The sequence below is a fragment of the Procambarus clarkii genome, chromosome 47 (assembly GCF_040958095.1).
Source record: "Procambarus clarkii isolate CNS0578487 chromosome 47, FALCON_Pclarkii_2.0, whole genome shotgun sequence".
NCBI classification, from domain to species: Eukaryota; Metazoa; Arthropoda; class Malacostraca; order Decapoda; family Cambaridae; genus Procambarus; species Procambarus clarkii.
In genome coordinates this window covers 16,043,698-16,066,197 of record NC_091196.1, presented here as the reverse complement: position 1 = coordinate 16,066,197, position 22,500 = coordinate 16,043,698, and the positions used below count along the sequence as shown (strand labels likewise).

The 22,500-nt window shown below is 45.0% G+C and overlaps 3 protein-coding genes across 3 annotated transcripts in view; 2 read left to right on the top strand and 1 right to left on the bottom strand.

The window, feature by feature from the left end:
- Window positions 1–22,500, top strand: part of LOC123749789 (protein O-mannosyl-transferase TMTC2) — a 918,506-nt gene that overhangs the window by 163,890 nt on the left and 732,116 nt on the right. The window lies entirely within an intron of this gene.
- Window positions 4,876–5,814, bottom strand: LOC138350836 (uncharacterized). The gene has a single exon (XM_069302275.1). The coding sequence runs from the start codon at window positions 5,812–5,814 to the stop codon at window positions 4,876–4,878; it is 939 nt and encodes a 312-aa protein (XP_069158376.1).
- LOC138350835 (soluble scavenger receptor cysteine-rich domain-containing protein SSC5D-like) lies at window positions 5,877–7,106 on the top strand. The gene has a single exon (XM_069302274.1). The coding sequence runs from the start codon at window positions 5,877–5,879 to the stop codon at window positions 7,104–7,106; it is 1,230 nt and encodes a 409-aa protein (XP_069158375.1).

Sequence of the window (22,500 nt, the reverse complement as noted above, 5' to 3'; positions counted from 1 at the left end):
GCCAACTTTTTAGTGATATATGTTCTCTGGGATCCTTGGTCAAACAACCCACGGGTATGGACCTTGGCCCTCTTATTCAGGATGGTAATTTGGGCAGTAGGCAAAGTCGTATTACCTTTAGACTTTGCCGATTGGACACTCTTTGTTGGTTGCACCTTGCAGTACTGTACTGTGGTGGGAATGCTATCTTCCACCTTGGGGTTTGGAGACGTAGTTTTGGTGTCTCTGCACAATGCTGCATGGTGCTGACCTTTGTTACACCTATTACAGGTGTGTAATTGGGTCTCACAGTCGTTGATGTTATGTTTCCTGAGGCACCTCGTGCAATGTTGCAAATCTTTGAGTCGCTCAACACGGGCGTCACTATCAGGAAAATTAGAGCAGTGGTACATTGAATGTTTCTCATTGCAGAACAAACATGTTCCATAGCTTCCAGTACCCTTTGGTGTCACGTTCTTGGGTGACACAGTAACTATAGGCTTGGAGGGTCCCACTGCATATACGCCCACACTGCTACTGTTCCACTTTGGTGTTGAATTATATTGTCTAGATTGATTTGGAGTACCTTTGGTACTCTGTGGTTTACTATTATTGGTTTCTGAGGGTTTACTTGGTGGTTTTAATTTGTCATGTGTTCGTAATTGATGAACTACTGACTTTAAACCTTCAGATATTTCATTCATGGATAAGATACTTTTATTGTAATGAGCACTCATTTGTCTCAATATGTCCCTAGGTATTTTCTCCTGGACAATTATTTTCAAGACCCACTCAGCCCCGTTTGTATCTGCTGTCAGGCTGAGGGCATTGATCAATGATTCTACCTCCAGCTTGAAGACTTGGAGTGAATCAGCTGAAGCCTCCGGTGGGGGTAAATGCAACAGCTCATGAACTAAATGTGATGTTCTTACTTCTGGATCAGCATAATTATCCTTGAGGAGTTTTACTGCCAGATCATAGCCGTCATTAGTTAATCTCAGATGGGATACTACTGTTTTAGCCTCACCTGATAATTGGCCTTGCAAATAAGAGAATTTACTACTCTTTGGTAAAGATTGTTTTGAGTCTACAAGGTCAACGAATTTGTTCCAAAATTCGTCCCAATCTTCCTCATCTTTTCCTGAGAAAGTGGGTAAATTAATTGGAGGGAGTCGAGCTTCTGCTTGACTCGTATTAGATGCAACTGTTGTTGTTGTTGCTGTTGCCTTGTTCTGGGCAATTAATTTGACATAAGGCTGTAACGTGGCCTGAGTGTGATCTTCATAATTCGCAAGATCAACCATAATGTCGTCTATTTCTGTTTCTGATAAATTAGTGTTGGCAAGTTCAGCCACATATGTTGCTATTTGACATTTGATTTGCTCAAATTTACCTGCAGCTGCTTGATAATAGCTTTCCAGGTCAGCATAATCAACTGTTGATTGTTGTGACAAATCTTCACATTTCTTGATCTGTCTTGTTAAGTGGCCTTTAAGACCTGCAAGGGTTCTTTTCATTCTCCCTGCATTATCCATACTGGCTCGTTGGTGAAGCCTTGTGGGACTTGTACTTGGGCTGCTCATAATACTGAACAAACACTAATGGTAGCCTAGGGTAAATTCTGCACTCACTAGGCAATAATCCTACCTCTACTAGAGGTTAGCACTTAAAATTAATACACATTATATATATACAATCATACACACTAATGATTTGAGTGATAAACCAGTGTCACTGGAAGTACCTTTAGGTTAGCTCTTCTATATCACCCTAGGATGGTAGAGACACTAATTAATCACTCAAAGGTGTAATGATCATAAGTAATTTATTATATATACAACTCAACTCGAGTTGATAAAAATTACACCCAAAATAGGGTCTGGACCATTCATTAATGGTGTTAGGTTGTTCAATATAGTACAACTGACTATTGTAATAATGGGACTAGGATGAACGATAATAGTTCAACTAGTCAATGGTTTTATCCTACCCTGTTGTGGGTTGGCAATTAGTAAATATTATACTGTGATCACTAGTGCAATATATATTAAATAATTCTCTATTTTGGAGAAATAATATACACAATTATTGATAATAGCCTCTTAATTAGCCTCTATGAAACTTCTAATATTATCTAGAAGTATTAAATATTATTAGTGACCTCGCGAAATAAAGTCCACAAAATTCGTAGATAATCTCTCGCGAAATGTAACACCACGAAATCCGTGAACTATCTCGCGAAGACACAGTCACTAATTTGGCTGGATTCTATATTAGCGCTGTCATTTCACGAAATAACACGCCACCAAATATCTGTGGGTGTGCATGAAACCGCTGACGAAGCTGAACTGGGCTGAGGGAGACTCCTGAGCTCCCACGAGGCAACGCCGCTGTCTATGACTGGCTGGCTTTGTTTAAATAACACTGCACTAGTATTTAATGAATCCACTGGTTAACTGGTTCATCCGGTACTAAGATGACCAAATGTGGGTTCAAAGGATCAAATAATCCGTCATCCGGTTCGAAGATGACCAAATAATGTGGGAACCGACCTGTGAGATTTATATTTATTTAATTTATATGAATATATATTTACGTTAATTTGTATACTTCGATAGCAATTTGTATAATGATAAGTGGACTGTATTTCTGCAATAATCTCATAATCTCACAAATCGATCCTCTACACATTAGGGGGGGTTTATATTACACATATGCAGCCAATCAAATTACAGTAATAGCTACATACATTGATGAGGTTCCTTCTCTTATAGTACAGCAGGTTAGTCCACCAGGTATAACTAGGGTGTAGACACCAAATTATCCTCTTTGAGGTAGCTTCTATCACCCAGTAACTGGTGCACATAATCTTGCATCCTCGTCTTGACCTGTCAAAAGTGCGCTAGCTGTGAAGCCAGAATCCTATATATGACAAGCTATATCAGAGAAAACACTATACAGTACATGGAACATTAAAGACCTGGCTTAATTACCTTTAGTATGAGGCGATTTCGCGTTCTAACCGGCTAACCCTATATCCTGACATTAATGGCCATAAATGAATGATAAACGGGTTTCGGATAGACACTTAACTTGTATTTGTAGACAGCGTGTTGACAATGGTACACCTTTGGGTTCCATAACACTACGTCCAAGTAAATTTAACAGGAGCCGAATTTGCTCCCGTGTGAGCCTCTGGTCTCATATAACCACAATGGCTGCCCTCCTTCCTCCACTCTGACGCCTGGCTTACTTTGTCCACATGTCAGAAAGTGATAGAAGGGTCACATTTACTCTACTTTAATATTGATAATTAAGTTAATTTATATGAGATGTTTTTATGATGGTAAAGTCCAAAGACTAATGTATTTAAGAATAATTCCCACCATAATAGGTGGTGAATTATAATAGTATGTGGTGATGATATCCCGTTTTCTATAGACGGTAATTCCACTACAAGTTACGTTTTCTATGGGTAACTTGTGGGTAATACAGCTATTATCTGTATGATTATTAAATGGTGTCGGATTTTCCGACAACAATCCTTCAACTGCCGCTTCACAGGCAGGGTAACACCACAGTGTTCATCCTGGGGGCGACTCACAGCTGCTGCAGCAAACACTTGGTGTCGAGACGGCTGCCTTGGGTAGACTGACTCAACTTCCATTACAGCAGTCCCAGGTCGACTCTGTTATCAGACACGTCATCAGTAACAGGGACACACAAAAGCACCTCACTTACAGGCTCAGACACAAACGCCCGACGTATCCACTCCATAGATGGCGTTGTTGTCTGAGCACCACCTCACCAGAGGTCAGCAGCAGCTGTGTTGTGAGCTGAACAGGATTGGAAACTGGCCCTCTTGGCCAGTACACCTCGTCTTCACCTGGTGTCGTCGTCCATTTGGAGGGGGTTTCGGGAGCTGACCCACAGATGGCGTGGTCGTCACTGCTCCAGGCTCGGACGCTGGATTCGGGTCCGTAACAGTAGTGGTGGTGGTAGTGGTGGTGGTGACGGTAGTGGTGGGGGTGGTAGTGGTGGTGGTGACGGTAGTGGTGGGGGTGATGGTAGTGGTGGTGGTGATGGTAGTGGTGGTGGTAGTGGTGATGGTGGTGGTGATGGTAGTGATGGTAGTGGTGGTGGTGATGGTAGTGTTGGTGATGGTAGTGGTGGTGGTGACGGTAGTGGTGGTGATGGTAGTGGTGGTGGTGATGGTAGTGGTGGTAGTGATGGTAGTGGTGATGGTAGTGATAGTGATGGTAGTGATAGTGATGGTGGTGGTGATGGTAGTGGTAGTGATGGTGGTGGTGATGGTAGTGGTAGTGATGGTGGTGGTGATGGTAGTGGTAGTGATGGTGGTGGTGATGGTAGTGGTAGTGATGGTGGTGGTGATGGTAGTGGTGGTGGTGATGATTAATGTCATCAGGATACATGGGATCATGACAGAATTTTCATCATCGTTAATCATTATTGACATATGGAAGAACTGCTGATATTGGTCCAAACGAGGCAGCTCCTATTGGTCCATACGAGGCAGCTGCTATTGGTCCATACCAGGCAGCTCCTATTGGTCCATACGAGGCAGCTGCTATTGGCCCATACGAGGCAGCTCCAATTTTGCCAACCCAAACTCATCTACACACATGTCTAACTTACGCTTGAAACAATAGAGTGATCGCACGTTTAGAACATTACCATGTAATGTGTTTCATCAGCCTCCCACGTTAATAAACCAGTATTTACCCAGGTCTTTCCTAAAAATAACAGTTCTAATATTATATCCAATTTATTGAATTCCATTTTCTGTTGACATATATTAAACCTTATTTAAGTTCCCTTTCAATAGACTTTCATCCATTTATAAAATTCAAGGATTTTATTCCCCCCCCCCTCCCCCTATTTTTTAAAATAGTAACTGATATACGCTGTTGTATTAATACTGATATACGCTGTTGTATTAATACTGATGTACACTGTTGTATTAATACTGATATAGGCTGTTGTATTAATACTGATGTACACTGTTGTATTAATACTGATATACGCTGTTGTATTAATACTGATGTACACTGTTGTATTAATACTGATATACGCTGTTGTATTAATACTGATATAGGCTGTTGTATTAATACTGATATAGGCTGTTGTATTAATACTGATATACGCTGTTGTATTAATACTGATATAGGCTGTTGTATTAATACTGATATAGGCTGTTGTATTAATACTGATATACGCTGTTGTATTAATACTGATATACGCTGTTGTATTAATACTGATATACGCTGTTGTATTAATACTGATATAGGCTGTTGTATTAATACTGATATACGCTGTTGTATTAATACGGATATACGCTGTTGTATTAATACTGATATACGCTGTTGTATTAATACTGATATACGCTGTTGTATTAATACGGATATACGCTGTTGTATTAATACTGATATACGCTGTTGTATTAATACTGATATAGGCTGTTGTATTAATACTGATATAGGCTGTTGTATTAATACTGATATACGCTGTTGTATTAATACTGATATAGGCTGTTGTATTAATACTGATATAGGCTGTTGTATTAATACTGATATACGCTGTTGTATTAATACTGATATACGCTGTTGTATTAATACTGATGTACACTGTTGTATTAATACTGATATAGGCTGTTGTATTAATACTGATATAGGCTGTTGTATTAATACTGATATACGCTGTTGTATTAATACTGATATACGCTGTTGTATTAATACTGATGTACACTGTTGTATTAATACTGATATAGGCTGTTGTATTAATACTGATATACGCTGCTTTTTTATGAAAATACATAGATCATTTTTTTCTGTATCTTCTTTTGCAGGTGAGTGGCGCAGTCCTGAGCTTATTGGCGGATGGTAGTTACTTGTGAGTTACTCAATGTTTACAACCACTACCACCACCACCACCAGGCCATCACTACCACCACCACTGTCATCACTACCAGCCCATCACTTCCAGCACAACCGCCAACCCATCACCACCATCAAAAACCCATCACCATTTTCTGGAAATGTGTCATCCCTTCCTCTCACTCTTATATCCCCCATCACAATGACACTGCCCCTCACAATGGCACCATCCCTCACAATGGCACTGCCCCTCACAATGGCACCATCCCTCACAATGGCACTGCCCCTCACAATGGCACCATCCCTCACAATGGCACTGCCCCTCACAATGGCACCATCCCTCACAATGGCACCATCCCTCACAATGGCACCATCCCTCACAATGGCACCATCCCTCACAATGGCACCATCCCTCACAATCACACCACCCATCATAATGGCACCATCCCTCACAATGGCATCATCCCTCACAATGGCAACATCCCTCACAATGGCACCTTCCCTCACAATGGCAACATCCCTCACTGTGGCACCATCCCTCATAATGGCACCATCCATCACAATGGCACCATCCCTTACAATGGCACCATCCCTCACAATGGCACCATCCCTTACAATGGCACCATCCCTCACAATGGCACATTCCCTCACAATGGCACCTTCCCTCATAATGGCACCATCCCTCACAATGGCACCATCCCTCACAATAGCACCATCCCTCACAATGGCACCATCCCTCACAATGGTACCTTCCCTCATAATGGCACCTTCCCTCACAATGGCACCATCCCTCACAATGGCACCATCCCTCACAATGGCACCATCCCTCACAATGGCACCTTCCCTCACAATGGCACCTTCCCTCATAATGGCACCTTCCCTCACAATGGCACCATCCCTCACAATGGCACCATCCCTCACAATGGCACCTTCCCTCACAATGGCACCTTCCCTCACAATGGCACTGCCCCTCATAATGGCACCATCCCTCACAATGGCACCATCCCTCACAATGGCACCTTCCCTCACAATGGCACCATCCCTCACAATGGCACCTTCCCTCACAATGGCACCATCCCTCACAATGGCACCATCCATCACAATGGCACCATCCCTCACAATGGCACCATCCCTCACAATGGCACTGCTCCTCACAATGGCACTGCCCCTCATAATGGCACTGCCCCTCATAATGGCACCATTTGTTCCTATCCTCCGTCCTCTCCTCCGTAACGGGGTGTTTTATTGTTTGAGACCATCTCCTCAATACTTATGAGTGAGGATGGAGTTTCCTGCCCCCGTGGGCGAATGGCCTCGTCAGGTACGCTGTTTCCCCCTCACACTTCCTTCTCTTCTTCCCCTTCTCTCCCCTCCTTTCCTTCCTTCCTGTTGTCACCCCATATCTTTCTACCCCTTATACTTTATCTTTTCTCTCTCTCTCTTTGTCTCTCTCTGTCTCTTTGTCTCTCTCTCTCTCTCTCTCTCTCTCTCTCTCTCTCTCTCTCTCTCTCTCTCTCTCTCTCTCTCTCTCTCTCTCTCTCTCTTTGTCTCTCTCTCTCTTTGTCTCTCTCTCTCTCTCTCTCTCTCTCTCTCTCTCTCTCTCTCTCTCTCTCTCTCTCTCTCTCTCTCTCTCTCTCTCTCTCTCTCTCTCTCTCTTTGTCTCTCTCTCTCTTTGTCTCTCTCTCTCTCTCTCTCTCTCTCTCTCTCTCTCTCTCTCTCTCTCTCTCTCTCTCTCTCTCTCTCTCTCTCTCTCTCTCTCTCTCTCTCTCTCTCTCCTATTTCTTATTAATTCCTATCTTCGTGATTCCCTCCTTTATCCTCTGTGTTGCTGTTTATTGCCTCATAAGACTCGACTCGTCTCGTATTCAGTTATTTGCATATGATGGGCGCATTTTCAATCACCTGATGCGTCTGTTCACCTGGCAGTAAGTTAACCCAGGAGTTAGTCAGCTTGTGGGGTTGCAGACTGGGCGGGGTTCGTAATTCAACTCTGGCTGAAGACCTCGGTATTAGCCTATTGTGTATGAATACACTCTGGCTGCCTGTCCCTACACATAATGAATTAGACTCATAGACTAGACTCATAGGTATAGACTCATTCCTCTCGATGTTTGCTGATGATGCAAAAATTATGAGAAGAATCAAGACGGATGAAGATAGACAGAGACTACAGGATGACCTGGACAAACTGGAGGAATGGTCTAGAAAATGGCTGCTGAAGTTCAACTCTGGAAAGTGTAAGGTGATGAAATTAGGCGAAGGGAGCAGGAGGCTGAACACAAGGTATCATCTGGGAGGGGAAATCCTGCAAGAATCAAATAGAGAGAAGGATCTGGGGGTTGATATCACACCGAACCTGTCCCCAGAGGCCCACATCAAAAGAATATCATCAGCGGCATATGCTAGACTGGCCAACATAAGAACTGCCTTCAGAAACTTGTGTAAGGAATCTTTCAGAACCCTGTATACCACTTATGTAAGACCAATCCTGGAGTATGCAGCTCCAGCCTGGAGTCCATACCTAGTTAAACACAAGACAAAGTTAGAGAAGATTCAGCGGTATGCCACCAGGCTCGTCCCGGAACTGAGAGGATTGAGCTACGAGGAAAGGCTAAAGGAGCTGAACCTCACATCCCTGGAAAACAGAAGAGTAAGGGGAGACATGATAACCACCTACAAAATTCTCAGGGGAATTGACAGGGTGGACAAAGACAAACTCTTCAGCACGGGTGGGACACGAACAAGGGGACACAGGTGGAAACTTAGTACCCAGATGAGCCACAGAGACGTTAGAAAGAATTTTTTCAGTGTCAGAGTAGTTAATAAATGGAATGCACTAGGAAGTGATGTGGTGGAGGCTGACTCCATACACAGTTTCAAATGTAGGTATGATAGAGCCCAGTAGGCTCAGGAATCTGTACACCAGTTGATTGACAGTTGAGAGGCGGGACCAAAGAGCCAAAGCTCAACCCCCGCAAGCACAATTAGGTGAGTACACACACACACACACACACACACACACACATTTCTATAGTATATATATATATATATATATATATATATATATATATATATATATATATATATATATATATATATATATATATATATATATATATATAATATAGAAAATAGAGAGAGAGAGGGAGAGAGAGAGAGAGAGAGAGAGAGAGAGAGAGAGAGAGAGAGAGAGAGAGAGAGAGAGAGAGAGAGAGAGAGAGAGAGAGAGAGAGAGAGAGAGCTCCAAGCCCTGAACCTATCTTGCAAGGCAGCCAAGATACTTAGTCCAAATTATTATTATCTTTATTGACAAAATTCATGTACAATTTTCCCTAATCGGAGTAATTCAATTAGGTCTTATTGCAGTGAAGATGCTGCTCATATTCACTGCCACACAGGACAGTGAGGATGCTGCTCATATTCACTGCCACACAGGACAGTGAAGATGCTGCTCATATTCACTGCCACACAAGACAGTGAGGATGCTGCTCATATTCACTGCCACACAGGACAGTGAGGATGCTGCTCATATTCACTGCCACACAGGACAGTGAAGATGCTGCTCATATTCACTGCCACACAAGACAGTGAAGATGCTGCTCATATTCACTGCCACACAAGATAGTGAGGATGCTGCTCATATTCACTGCCACACAGGACAGTGAAGATGCTGCTCATATTCACTGCCACACAAGACAGTGAGGATGCTGCTCATATTCACTGCCACACAGGACAGTGAGGATGCTGCTCATATTCACTGCCACACAAGACAGTGAGGATGATGCTCATATTCACTGCCACACAAGACAGTATAGGATGATGCTCATATTCACTGCCACACAAGACAGTGAAGATGCTGCTCATATTCACTGCCACACAGGACAGTGAGGATGATGCTCATATTCACTGCCACACAGGACAGTGAAGATGCTGCTCATATTCACTGCCACACAAGATAGTGAGGATGCTGCTCATATTCACTGCCACACAGGACAGTGAGGATGGTGCTCATATTCACTGCCACACAGGACAGTGAGGATGGTGCTCATATTCACTGCCACACAGGACAGTGAAGATGATGCTCATATTCACTGCCACACAGGACAGTGACGATGGTGCTCATATTCACTGCCACACAGGACAGTGTAGGATGATGCTCATATTCACTGCCACACAAGACAGTGAGGATGATGCTCATATTCACTGCCACACAAGACAGTGAGGATGCTGCTCATATTCACTGCCACACAAGACAGTGAGGATGATGCTCATATTCACTGCCACACAGGACAGTGAGGATGATGCTCATATTCACTGCCACACAAGACAGTGAGGATGCTGCTCATATTCACTGCCACACAGGACAGTGAGGATGCTGCTCATATTCACTGCCACACAGGACAGTGAGGATGCTGCTCATATTCACTCAAATTTTGTACAAAAGTTATTATAGTTGACAAAAGTAGCATTCCGTGTAACTTCAGACATACATTGGGATGGATTATCTAAGGACTGCAGAGCACTTTTAAAGTCACAGAATATCACTCCACCACCATTGAGCTTATGGTACTCAGTGGCTAGATAAATACCCAATAACTCAGTCTGGGTCGTGCTTGCCCAGTCGATCAATCTCTGTGTACTAGACATGATCATCTCATTCCCTTTATATACTGCACATGCACAACCTGTTCTACCAGTGCCCAATTGCACAGAACCATCAATAAAGACATAGGATTCAGTTGGTGTGAGATGTTAAAGATGACTGTCAATAGCTTGCAGTGTTATACATCTCATAGTCTCAGTGTTAAAGGTTTGCTTCAAGCTTATGGGAGTATAATGTATAGAGACCAACACATCTTCCCAAGGGGGAATATAGTTAACAGTTTTATGAGGATTAAGAAGCACATTCGGCTACTTGAGATTATTGCTACGACAACTGAGCCACACACTTTAAAAAGAGTTTTATGTGGAAGATCGAGTGAAGAGTCAAGAGTTGTTTAGAATGTTAAGCTCCATTTAATTTAGTTCGTATAGAGTTGAGGGGACCATTATTTGTGTAATTTCGGCACAACACATAGTGACACACAGAAGACACACTGACATGACACATACCAATGACTCCGGGGGTCGTAGATTGGCGCCCCCCCCCCCCTCACAACCCTGCTGGATTTTCTCTCAAAATATTTTTTTTTTGAGATATATACAAGAGTTGTTACATTCTTGTAGAGCCACTAGTACGCGTAGCGTTACGGGCAAGTCCTTAATCCTATGGTCCCTGGAATACGATCCCCTGCCGCGAAGAATCGTTGTTACAGCCAAGTACACATTTTACTGTTTAGTTACGCAGAGGCTACAGTTAAGGATTTGCGCCCTGTCAATCCTCCCCGGCCAGGATACGAACCCATGACAAAGCACTCGCGGAACGCCAGGCGAGTGTCTTACCACTACACCACGGAGACCGGAGACTGGATATAGTTTTAAGTAGAGTTATTCTCTCATAAACAGAGAATGGTCGTAGTTCCTTTCTCACGTCAACGGTTGTAGGACATCATCCCAGGATGATGCGCCTGGCATCACTGTATACTACATCTTGGCCTTGTAGTTCTTGAAGAGGAAAGTCAACAAGATGTAAGCCATAATAATCAATGACAGATCACATGAGAGGCAATATAGAAGCCACGAACATATTGTATGGTAATACCAAGTCCTTCACCCACAAGAGATGGGAGAGGTTTTGGTCGCTCAAGAAGATTTTCCGAAGGTTGCTGATGAGATTTGCAATAATGACCTCGACTCCAAGATATTTATAAGCCTCCCACGCCTCCAAGGGCGCCCCCATTAATATATATATTTATCAGGGTGAAGAGAATGGGGGAACAAGAACCCATGCATTAATAATAGGGGATATTGCTACTTCATTCCACTATTTTCTTGACAAACGCATCAAGTAATGCTTCACTGTAGGCCATGATGCACTTGTCAGCATAACATATCACATTGCAGGCGATGAGTCACAATAACGCGGCTAAAGTAAGTTGACCAGACCACACACTAGAAGGTGAAGGGACGACGACGTTTCGGTCCGTCCTGGACCATTCTCAAGTCGACACAATCGACTTGAGAATGGTCCAGGACGGACCGAAACGTCGTCGTCCCTTCACCTTCTAGTGTGTGGTCTGGTCAACATATCACATTGTGCATATCATATGATGCATAAGTTTGTACATATGTGTGTTAAAACCCATTGGACTTAATACATCACCCTGAGGTGTGCCTATTTTAAATGCAGCCGTCCTTGTATTTTTGTTCCCTTGTTCCCTTTGCCACTTCGGGGGGGGGAAGGGGGAGGGGGGTTGATACAGCTTCAGGGCACCTGTTCCCCCCAGCCACAGGGCAAGGGGCAGAGGTAGACACCCCCAAACACACACATTTCCCAAACAACACAAATTAAAATATAGAATACATGATTAATTGACATATTACACAAGAGTTAAGATGATACAAAAAATAGTGCAATGGAAAATCTTTTGTATTTGTTTTTGTTTATATAAGAGACAAAGGGAGGAGTGCAGAGTATATCATTATAACAGAACTAAAGCTGAAGGTAAAACAACAAGAAGTTGCCTAAGCGGCAGGTATGGTGACTTTGACAACACCATACAAGTCTTCAGAGTGTCGGAGGCTCCTGGCCAGGCCCCGGAGCGGGAGGGTAGGCAAGTATGCCCATGGGGGGGTCCCCTCTGCCCGCCGCCTTACCCACTCGTGGGGCTCCGGCCAGGTCATCCACCCTCCTGTGGGCAACCATTCGGGGAAGTGGTACCCCCTGGATGACCACTACACATAGTTAACTACCAGCTATCCCGACTATGGCTCTCCCCATCGCCACAATATTTCACCCTTGTGCACCCGTTGCACTGTGATCCCGGGACTAAGGTGGATATGCATACGGACCAAGTCCCCTTGACGTGACTTGGACCATATACTGTAGAGGGAATATGTCCAGGTCAGAGCCTTCACAAAGCAAATGTCAAGGTGGTGCCCTTGGTAAGGCCCATATCCTGAGGTCCACGCCCACGCTCCCTGGCGTGAGCGTGGGCGTGGAGACAGTGTGCTTCCCGGTATAACCTCTGACGCATTGAAGGATTTTTTTTAATTCATTTAAAAAGGTACAGCTCGTGACTTCTCGACAGCAGAGATTGCAAAACTTTATACACGGGACACGTGTGTTTCCATCTTCAGGAAGCACGGCTCTCCTGCACGGCCTGGCTCCCTTCACTTATCAGAAATGTGGACAAGGAAGAGAAATGCGAAATAAGACATAATCATAGTCTTGAATAGGCATTTTCTATTCTTTGTAGACATAAGTGATTAGGAACTAACACTGTCCAGGGAGGGGGAATATATATATATTTCTTAGTGTTGTCTGTGTTAGATGACGGCCTTAATGTGTCCTCACAGATATATCTTATGGGGCGACACCAGACCCCAGGACCCCACACGCACTACCCACTCAACCATGATGATCTAAAAGAATGTCAACCAGGAGTTTCCCAGGCTTACATAGAGTTTGTAAGGCAGGAGTTGGTACCATGGTTTACGGTACCTACGGTACCTTAGTTTACGGTACACCGCTCACACTGGGATCAACCTTGTGACGTAGCAAGGTCAACCAAGGATGTTTTCGTCAAGTCAACCATAGAACGTAGCTAAAAGTCTAATATAGTCTCCTCTATATTGTATAATCTAATATTGTATTGTCTATATCTAATCCATTATCAACCGTAATTATCACACCTATGTAAACTAATATGTAGCGTAAATATGTAAACTAATATGTAATACTAATATGTATGTATCTAAGTTTATGTAAACTAATACCGAGGCTGCGAGTACTGTTGTACCAGCTTGTGATTTCTAGCAGGTTGCAAAAGTGAATTATACATCCCTCAGAAAGTCACGAAAGCGCTATAAGAGAAAGCAAAGTGAAGATTTCTTTCTGAAATCTCAGATGCCATTCTTGACTATGAGGCCCACAACCGGTCCTCGACTCAAGTCCATTACATCCAGCGGTCGACCCCACAGACGCATTCATAAATTTTAACATGCTGTTCATTCAAAACAAGAATTTTCTCAAATATAAATTAATATTATAATATATTAGCATATTGTGTATATATAGGCATAGGTTAGGTTAGGTTAGGTGTTTAGGTTCGGTTGGCGATTATTTGCATTTGTAGTACGTGGGTGAAGCATTTATAGCGTTGTGGTTCGAACAAAACTCGTCAGTGAAGCACTTGTTCCGGAAGTGTTCGAACGAAATCAGTTGTGAGTCGTGTGTAAACCGCTTTTCATTCATAAACAGGGGGTTTGACGGGTGGATGGAATCACTTTTGGATCTTTGTTTGGAGGACGGGCTGGAGACCCAACCGTGTCTGCAGCCAGTGTTCGGACCATTCGAACGTTCACACTGTTCGAACGCCAAAGAGAAGCCTTTATAATTATCAGTCAGATTCACGAAGCAGTTACGCAAGTACTTACGAACGTGTACATCTTTCCTCAATCTTTGACGACTTTGGTTACATTTATTAAACAGTTTACAAGCATGAAAACTTGCCAATCAGCTGTTGTTATTGTTATAAACAGCCTCCTGGTGCTTCGGAGCTCATTACCTGTTTAATAATTGTAAACCAAGCCGCCAAAGATTGAGGAAAGATGTACACGTTCGTAAGTGCTTGCGTAACTGCTTCGTAAATCTGGCCCCAGGATAGGAATTAGGAATGAATGATGATGTAGAGAATGGATAGACGGGAAAGAGGAAAGAGGGACCCAAGGGACAGACAGACAGGTCGGCAAAACATAAGAACTCAGAAACACTGTCTAAATTAACAAGAGGAAAAACTAACTCAAAGAAGAAAATCGAGGCATGGAAATAACAGCTGAAGAGCAGAACAAAAAATAGAAGCGAAAAATGCTCTGAGCGCCAAACACTTTAAGGAGAAAAAAAAATTAGCAAAACACAGATTGATGTTATGAAATCCCCCCCCAGGCCAGGGGAAACACCCCCCCCCCAGGTGGCCAGGGGAAACACCCCCCCCAGGTGGCCAAGGGAAACACCCCCCCCCCCAGGTGGCCAGGGGAAACACCACCCCCCCCAGGTGGCCAGGGGAAACACCCCCCCCCAGGCCAGGGGAAACACCCCCCCAGGCGGCCAGGGAAAACACCCCCCCCCAGGTGGCCAGGGGAAACACCCCCCCCAGGTGGCCAAGGGAAACACCCCCCCCCCCCAGGTGGCCAGGGGAAACACCCCCCCCCCAGGTGGCCAGGGAAAACACCCCTCCCCAGGCGGCCAGGGGAAACCCCCCCCCCCAGGTGGCCAGGGGAAACACCCCCCCCCCCCAGGTGGCCAGGGGAAACACCCCCCCCCAGGTGGCCAGGGAAAACACCCCTCCCCAGGCGGCCAGGGGAAACCCCCCCCCAGGTGGCCAGGGGAAACACCCCCCCCCCAGGTGGCCAGGGGAAACACCCCCCCCCAGGTGGCCAGGGAAAACACCCCTCCCCAGGCGGCCATGGGAAACACCCCCCCCCCAGGTGGCCAAGGGAAACCCCCCCCAGGCGGCCAGGGAAAACACCCCCCCCCCCAGGTGGCCAGGGGAAACACCCACCCCCCCAGGCGGCCAGGGGAAACCCCCCCCCCCAGCGGCCAGGGGAAAAATGGCGTATGTAAACATGACGACAGGAGAAAGGCGAGACAGGGGACTCCCCTCCCCCCCAGGGTCCACCCCTGACCCCCAGGGTCCCCCCTCCCCCCAAGGGTCCCCCATCCCCCCCCCCCCAGAAAATGAATCTGGCGAGGCTGGCAGGAAAACTCCGGGCCCCCCCCCAAAAAAAAAAATCAGGCACGCGGCCAAATTGCGGAGTCTTGCTCAAATGAAAAAATACACGGCCATTGTAGGGTCTGAACAACGGCATCCGTAACGAAACCTTTACATCAGGCAGCCGGGCGGGCGTCTGAGGCAGGCAAACCTTGCGCTTAATGGCGGTTATTAAGGCGCCTCCTTAAGGAGATGTGGAGCTCTTAGTGTGAGGAGGGCCACTATGGTCACTAATATGGCCACTATGGTCACTAATGTGGCCACTATGGTCACTAATATGGCCACTATGGTCACTAATATGGCCACTATGGTCACTAATATGGCCACTATGGCCACTATGGTCACTAATATGGCCACTATGGTCACTAATATGGCCACTATGGCCACTATGGTCACTAATATGGCCACTATGGTCACTAATATGGCCACTATGGTCACTAATATGGCCACTATGATCACTAATATGGCCACTATGGTCACTAATATGGCCACTATGGTCACTAATATGGCCACTATGGTCACTATGGTCACTAATATGGCCACTATGGTCACTAATATGGCCACTATGGTCACTAATATGGCCACTATGGTCACTAATATGGCCACTATGGTCACTAATATGGCCACTATGGTCACTAATATGGCCACTATGGTCACTAATATGGCCACTATGGTCACTAATATGGCCACTATGGTCACTAATGTGGCCACTATGGTCACTAATGTGGCCACTATGATCACTAATATGGCCACTATGGTCACTAATATGGCCACTATGGTCACTATGGTCACTAATATGGCCACTATGGTCACTATGGTCACTAATATGGCCACTATGGTCACTAATATGGCCACTATGGTCACTAATATGGCCACTATGGTCACTATGGTCACTAATATGGCCACTATGGTCACTAATATGGCCACTATGGTCACTAATATGGCCACTATGATCACTAATATGGCCACTATGGTCACTAATATGGCCACTATGATCACTAATATGGCCACTATGGTCACTAATATGGCCACTATGGTCACTAATATGGCCACTATGGTCACTAATATGGCCAATATGGTCACTTATATGGTCACTAATATGGCCACTATGGTCACTAATATGGCCACTATGGTCACTAATATGGCCACTATGGTCACTAATATGGCCACTATGGTCACTAATATGGCCACTATGGTCACTAATATGGCCACTATGGTCACTAATATGGCCACTATGGTCACTAATATGGCAACTATGGTCACTAATATGGCCACTATGGTCACTAATATGGCCACTATGGTCACTAATATGGCCACTATGGTCACTAATATGGACACTATGGTCACTAATATGGCCACTATGGTCACTAATATGGCCACTATGGTCACTAATATGGCCACTGTGATCACTAATATGGCCACTATGGTCACTAATATGGCCACTATGGTCACTAATGTGGCCACTATGGTCACTAATATGGCCACTATGGCCACTATGGTCACTAATGTGGCCACTATGATCACTAATATGGCCACTATGGTCACTAATATGGCCACTATGGTCACTAATGTGGCCACTATGGTCACTAATATGGCCACTATGGTCACTAATATGGCCACTATGGTCACTAATATGGTCACTATGGTCACTATGGTCACTAATATGGCCACTATGGTCACTAATATGGCCACTATGGTCACTAATATGGCCACTATGGTCACTAATATGGCCACTATGGTCACTAATATGGCCACTATGGTCACTAATATGGCCACTATGGTCACTAATATGGCCACTATGGCCACTAATATGGCCACTATGGTCACTATGGTCACTAATATGGCCACTATGGTCACTAATATGGCCACTATGGTCACTAATATGGCCACTATGGTCACTAATATGGCCACTATGGTCACTAATGTGGCCACTATCGTCACTAATATGGCCACTATGGTCACTAATGTGGCCACTATGATCACTAATATGGCCACTATGGTCACTAATATGGCCACTATGGTCACTAATGTGGCCACTATGGTCACTAATATGGCCACTATGGTCACTAATATGGCCACTATGGTCACTAATATGGCCACTATGGTCACTAATATGGCCACTATGGTCACTAATATGGCCACTATGGTCACTAATATGGCCACTATGGTCACTAATATGGCCACTATGGTCACTAATATGGCCACTATGGTCACTAATATGGCCACTATGATCACTAATATGGCCACTATGGTCACTAATATGGCCACTATGGTCACTAATGTGGCCACTATGGTCACTAATATGGCCACTATGGTCACTAATATGGCCACTATGGCCACTATGGTCACTAATATGGCCACTATGGTCACTAATATGGCCACTATGGCCACTATGGTCACTAATATGGCCACTATGGTCACTAATATGGACACTATGGTCACTAATATGGCCACTATGGTCACTAATATGGCCACTATGGTCACTAATGTGGCCACTATGGTCACTATGGTCACTAATATGGCCACTATGATCACTAATATGGCCACTATGGTCACTAATATGGCCACTATGGTCACTAATGTGGCCACTATGGTCACTAATATGGCCACTATGGTCACTAATATGGCCACTATGGTCACTAATATGGCCACTATGGTCACTAATGTGGCCACTATGGTCACTAATATGGCCACTATGGTCACTAATATGGCCACTATGGCCACTATGGTCACTAATATGGCCACTATGGTCACTAATATGGCCACTATGGTCACTAATATGGCCACTATGGTCACTAATATGGCCATATGGCCACTGTGGCCACTATGGTCACTAATATGGCCACTATGATCACTAATATGGCCACTATGGTCACTAATATGGCCACTATGGTCACTAATGTGGCCACTATGGTCACTAATATGGCCACTATGGTCACTAATATGGCCACTATGGTCACTAATATGGCCACTATGGTCACTAATGTGGCCACTATGGTCACTAATATGGCCACTATGGTCACTAATATGGCCACTATGGCCACTATGGTCACTAATATGGCCACTATGGTCACTAATATGGCCACTATGGCCACAATGGTCACTAATATGGCCACTATGGTCACTAATATGGACACTATGGTCACTAATATGGCCACTATGGTCACTAATATGGCCACTATGGTCACTAATGTGGCCACTATGGTCACTATGGTCACTAATATGGCCACTATGATCACTAATATGGCCACTATGGTCACTAATATGGCCACTATGGTCACTAATGTGGCCACTATGGTCACTAATATGGCCACTATGGTCACTAATATGGCCACTATGGTCACTAATATGGCCACTATGGTCACTAATATGGCCACTATGGTCACTAATATGGCCACTATGGTCACTAATATGGCCACTATGGTCACTAATATGGCCACTATGGTCACTAATGTGGCCACTATGGTCACTAATATGGCCACTATGGTCACTAATATGGCCACTATGGTCACTAATATGGCCACTATGGTCACTAATATGGCCACTATGGTCACTAATATGGCCACTATGGTCACTAATATGGCCACTATGGTCACTAATATGGCCACTATGGTCACTAATATGGCCACTATGGCCCCTATGGTCACTAATATGGCCACTATGGTCACTAATATGGCCACTATGGTCACTAATATGGCCACTATGGTCACTAATATGGCCACTATGGTCACTAATATGGCCAGTATGGTCACTAATATGGCCACTATGGTCACTAATATGGCCACTATGGTCACTAATATGGCCACTATGGTCACTAATATGGCCACTATGGTCACTAATATGGCCACTATGGCCACTATGGTCACTAATATGGCCACTATGGTCACTAATATGGCCACAATGGTCACTAATGTGGCCACTATGGTCACTAATATGGCCACTATGGTCACTAATATGGCCATATGGCCACTGTGGCCACTATGGTCGTAAATGGTTAGATCTTCTCTAAGGTGGAAATAGGTGACCATTGTGGATATCCTCCCTCTGTCTACTTAGGTAACTGTACTGGCGAAGGGTTGAGCTCTGGCTCTTTGGTCCCGCCTCTCAACCGTCAATCAACAGGTGTACAGGTTCCTGAGCCTATTGGGCTCTATCATATCTACACTATAAACTGTGTATGGAGTCAGCCTCCACCACATCACTGCCTAATGCATTCCATTTGTCCACCACTCTGACACTGAAAAAATTCTTTCTAATATCTCTGTGGCTCATTTGGCCACTCAGTTTCCACCTGTGTCCCCTTGTGGTAAATGTATGTGTATTCACCTAGTTGTATTCACTTACTTGTGTTTGCGGGGGTTGAGCTTCGCTCTTTCGGCCCGCCTCTCAACTGTCAATCAACTGTTTACTAACTACTTTTTTTCCCCACTCCATACACACACACCTTAGGAAGCAGCCCGTGACAGCTGACTAACTCCCAGGTACCTATTTACTGCTAGGTAACAGAGGCATTCAGGGTGAAAAACACTTTGCCCATTTGTTTTTGCCTCGTGCGGGAATCGAACCCGCGCCACAGAATTACGAGCCCTAAGTGCTATCCACCAGGCTACAAGGCCCCCCCCTGTGTGTACTCACCTAATTGTACTCACCTAATTGTGCTTGCGGGGGTTGAGCTTTGGCTCTTTGGTCCCGCCTCTCAACTGTCAATCAACTGGTGTACAGATTCCTGAGCCTACTGGGCTCTATCATACCTACATTTGAAACTGTGTATGGAGTCAGCCTCCACCACATCACTTCCTAGTGCATTCCATTTATTAACTACTCTGACACTGAAAAAATTCTTTCTAACGTCTCTGTGGCTCATCTGGGTACTAAGTTTCCACCTGTGTCCCCTTGTTCGTGTCCCACCCGTGCTGAAGAGTTTGTCTTTGTCCACCCTGTCAATTCCCCTGAGAATTTTGTAGGTGGTTATCATGTCTCCCCTTACTCTTCTGTTTTCCAGGGATGTGAGGTTCAGCTCCTTTAGCCTTTCCTCGTAGCTCAATCCTCTCAGTTCCGGGACGAGCCTGGTGGCATACCGCTGAATCTTCTCTAACTTAGTCTTGTGTTTAACTAGGTATGGACTCCAGGCTGGAGCTGCATACTCCAGGATTGGTCTTACATAAGTGGTATACAGGGTTCTGAAAGATTCCTTACACAAGTTTCTGAAGGCAGTTCTTATGTTGGCCAGTCTAGCATATGCCGCTGATGATATTCTTTTGATGTGGGCCTCTGGGGACAGGTTCGGTGTGATATCAACCCCCAGATCCTTCTCTCTATTTGATTCTTGCAGGATTTCCCCTCCCAGATGATACCTTGTATTCAGCCTCCTGCTCCCTTCGCCTAATTTCATCACCTTACACTTTCCAGAGTTGAACTTCAGCAGCCATTTTCTAGATCATTCCTCCAGTTTATCCAGGTCATCCTGTAGTCTCTGTCTATCTTCATCCGTCTTGATTCTTCTCATAATTTTTGCATCATCAGCAAACATCAAGAGGAATGAGTCTATACCCTCTGGAAGATCGTTCACATATATTAGAAACAGGATGGGTCCAAGTACTGAGCCCTGTGGGACTCCGCTGGTGACATCTCGCCACTCTGATGTCTTCCCCCTCACCGTTACTCGCTGTTTCCTGTTGCTTAAGTACTCCCTTATCCACTGGAGCACCTTCCCTTTTACTCCTGCCTGTTGCTCCAACTTTTTTAACAGCCTTTTATGGGGTACTGTGTCGAAGGCTTTTTGGCAATCCAGGAAAATGCAGTCGGCCCACCCTTCTCTTTCCTGCCTAATTTTCGTTGCCTGGTCATAAAATTCTATTAACCCTGTGAGGCACGATTTACCCATGACGCACGATTTGTGTGTGTGTGTGTGTGTGTGTGTGTGTGTGTGTGTGTGTGTGTGTGTGTGTGTGTGTGTGTGTGTGTGTGTGTGTGTGGCGCAGTTAGGTGAGTATACACACACATCAAGGATATTAATATAGCCACAATACACCCCCTCCCTCCTTCCCCCCTCCCTCCCCCCTCTACCTGACTTTTCCCCACGACGCCAAGTTTCCCAAGCTTGTGAAGACTATACCTGCAGACTATACCTGCAGACTATACCTGCAGACTATACCTGCAGACTATACCTGCAGACTATACCTGCAGACTATACCTGCAGACTATACCTGCAGACTATACCTTCAGACTATACCTGCAGACTATACCTGCAGACTATACCTGCAGACTATACCTGCAGACTATACGTGCAGACTATACCTGCAGACTATACCTGCAGACTATACCTGCAGACTATACCTGCAGACTATACCTGCAGACTATACCTGCAGACTATACCTTCAGACTATACCTGCAGACTATACCTGCAGACTATACCTGCAGACTATACCTGCAGACTATACGTGCAGACTATACCTGCAGACTATACCTGCAGACTATACCTTCAGACTATACCTGCAGACTATACCTGCAGACTATACCTGCAGACTATACCTTCAGACTATACCTGCAGACTATACCTGCAGACTATACCTGCAGACTATACCTACCTTGAGGCTACCTTGAGGTGCTTCCGGGGCTTAGTGTCCCCGCGGCCCGGTCGTCGACCAGGCCTCCTGGTTGCTGGACTGATCAACCAGGCTGTTAGACGCGGCTGCTCGCAGCCTGACGTATGAGTCACAGCCTGGTTGATCAGGTATCCTTTGGAGGTGCTTATC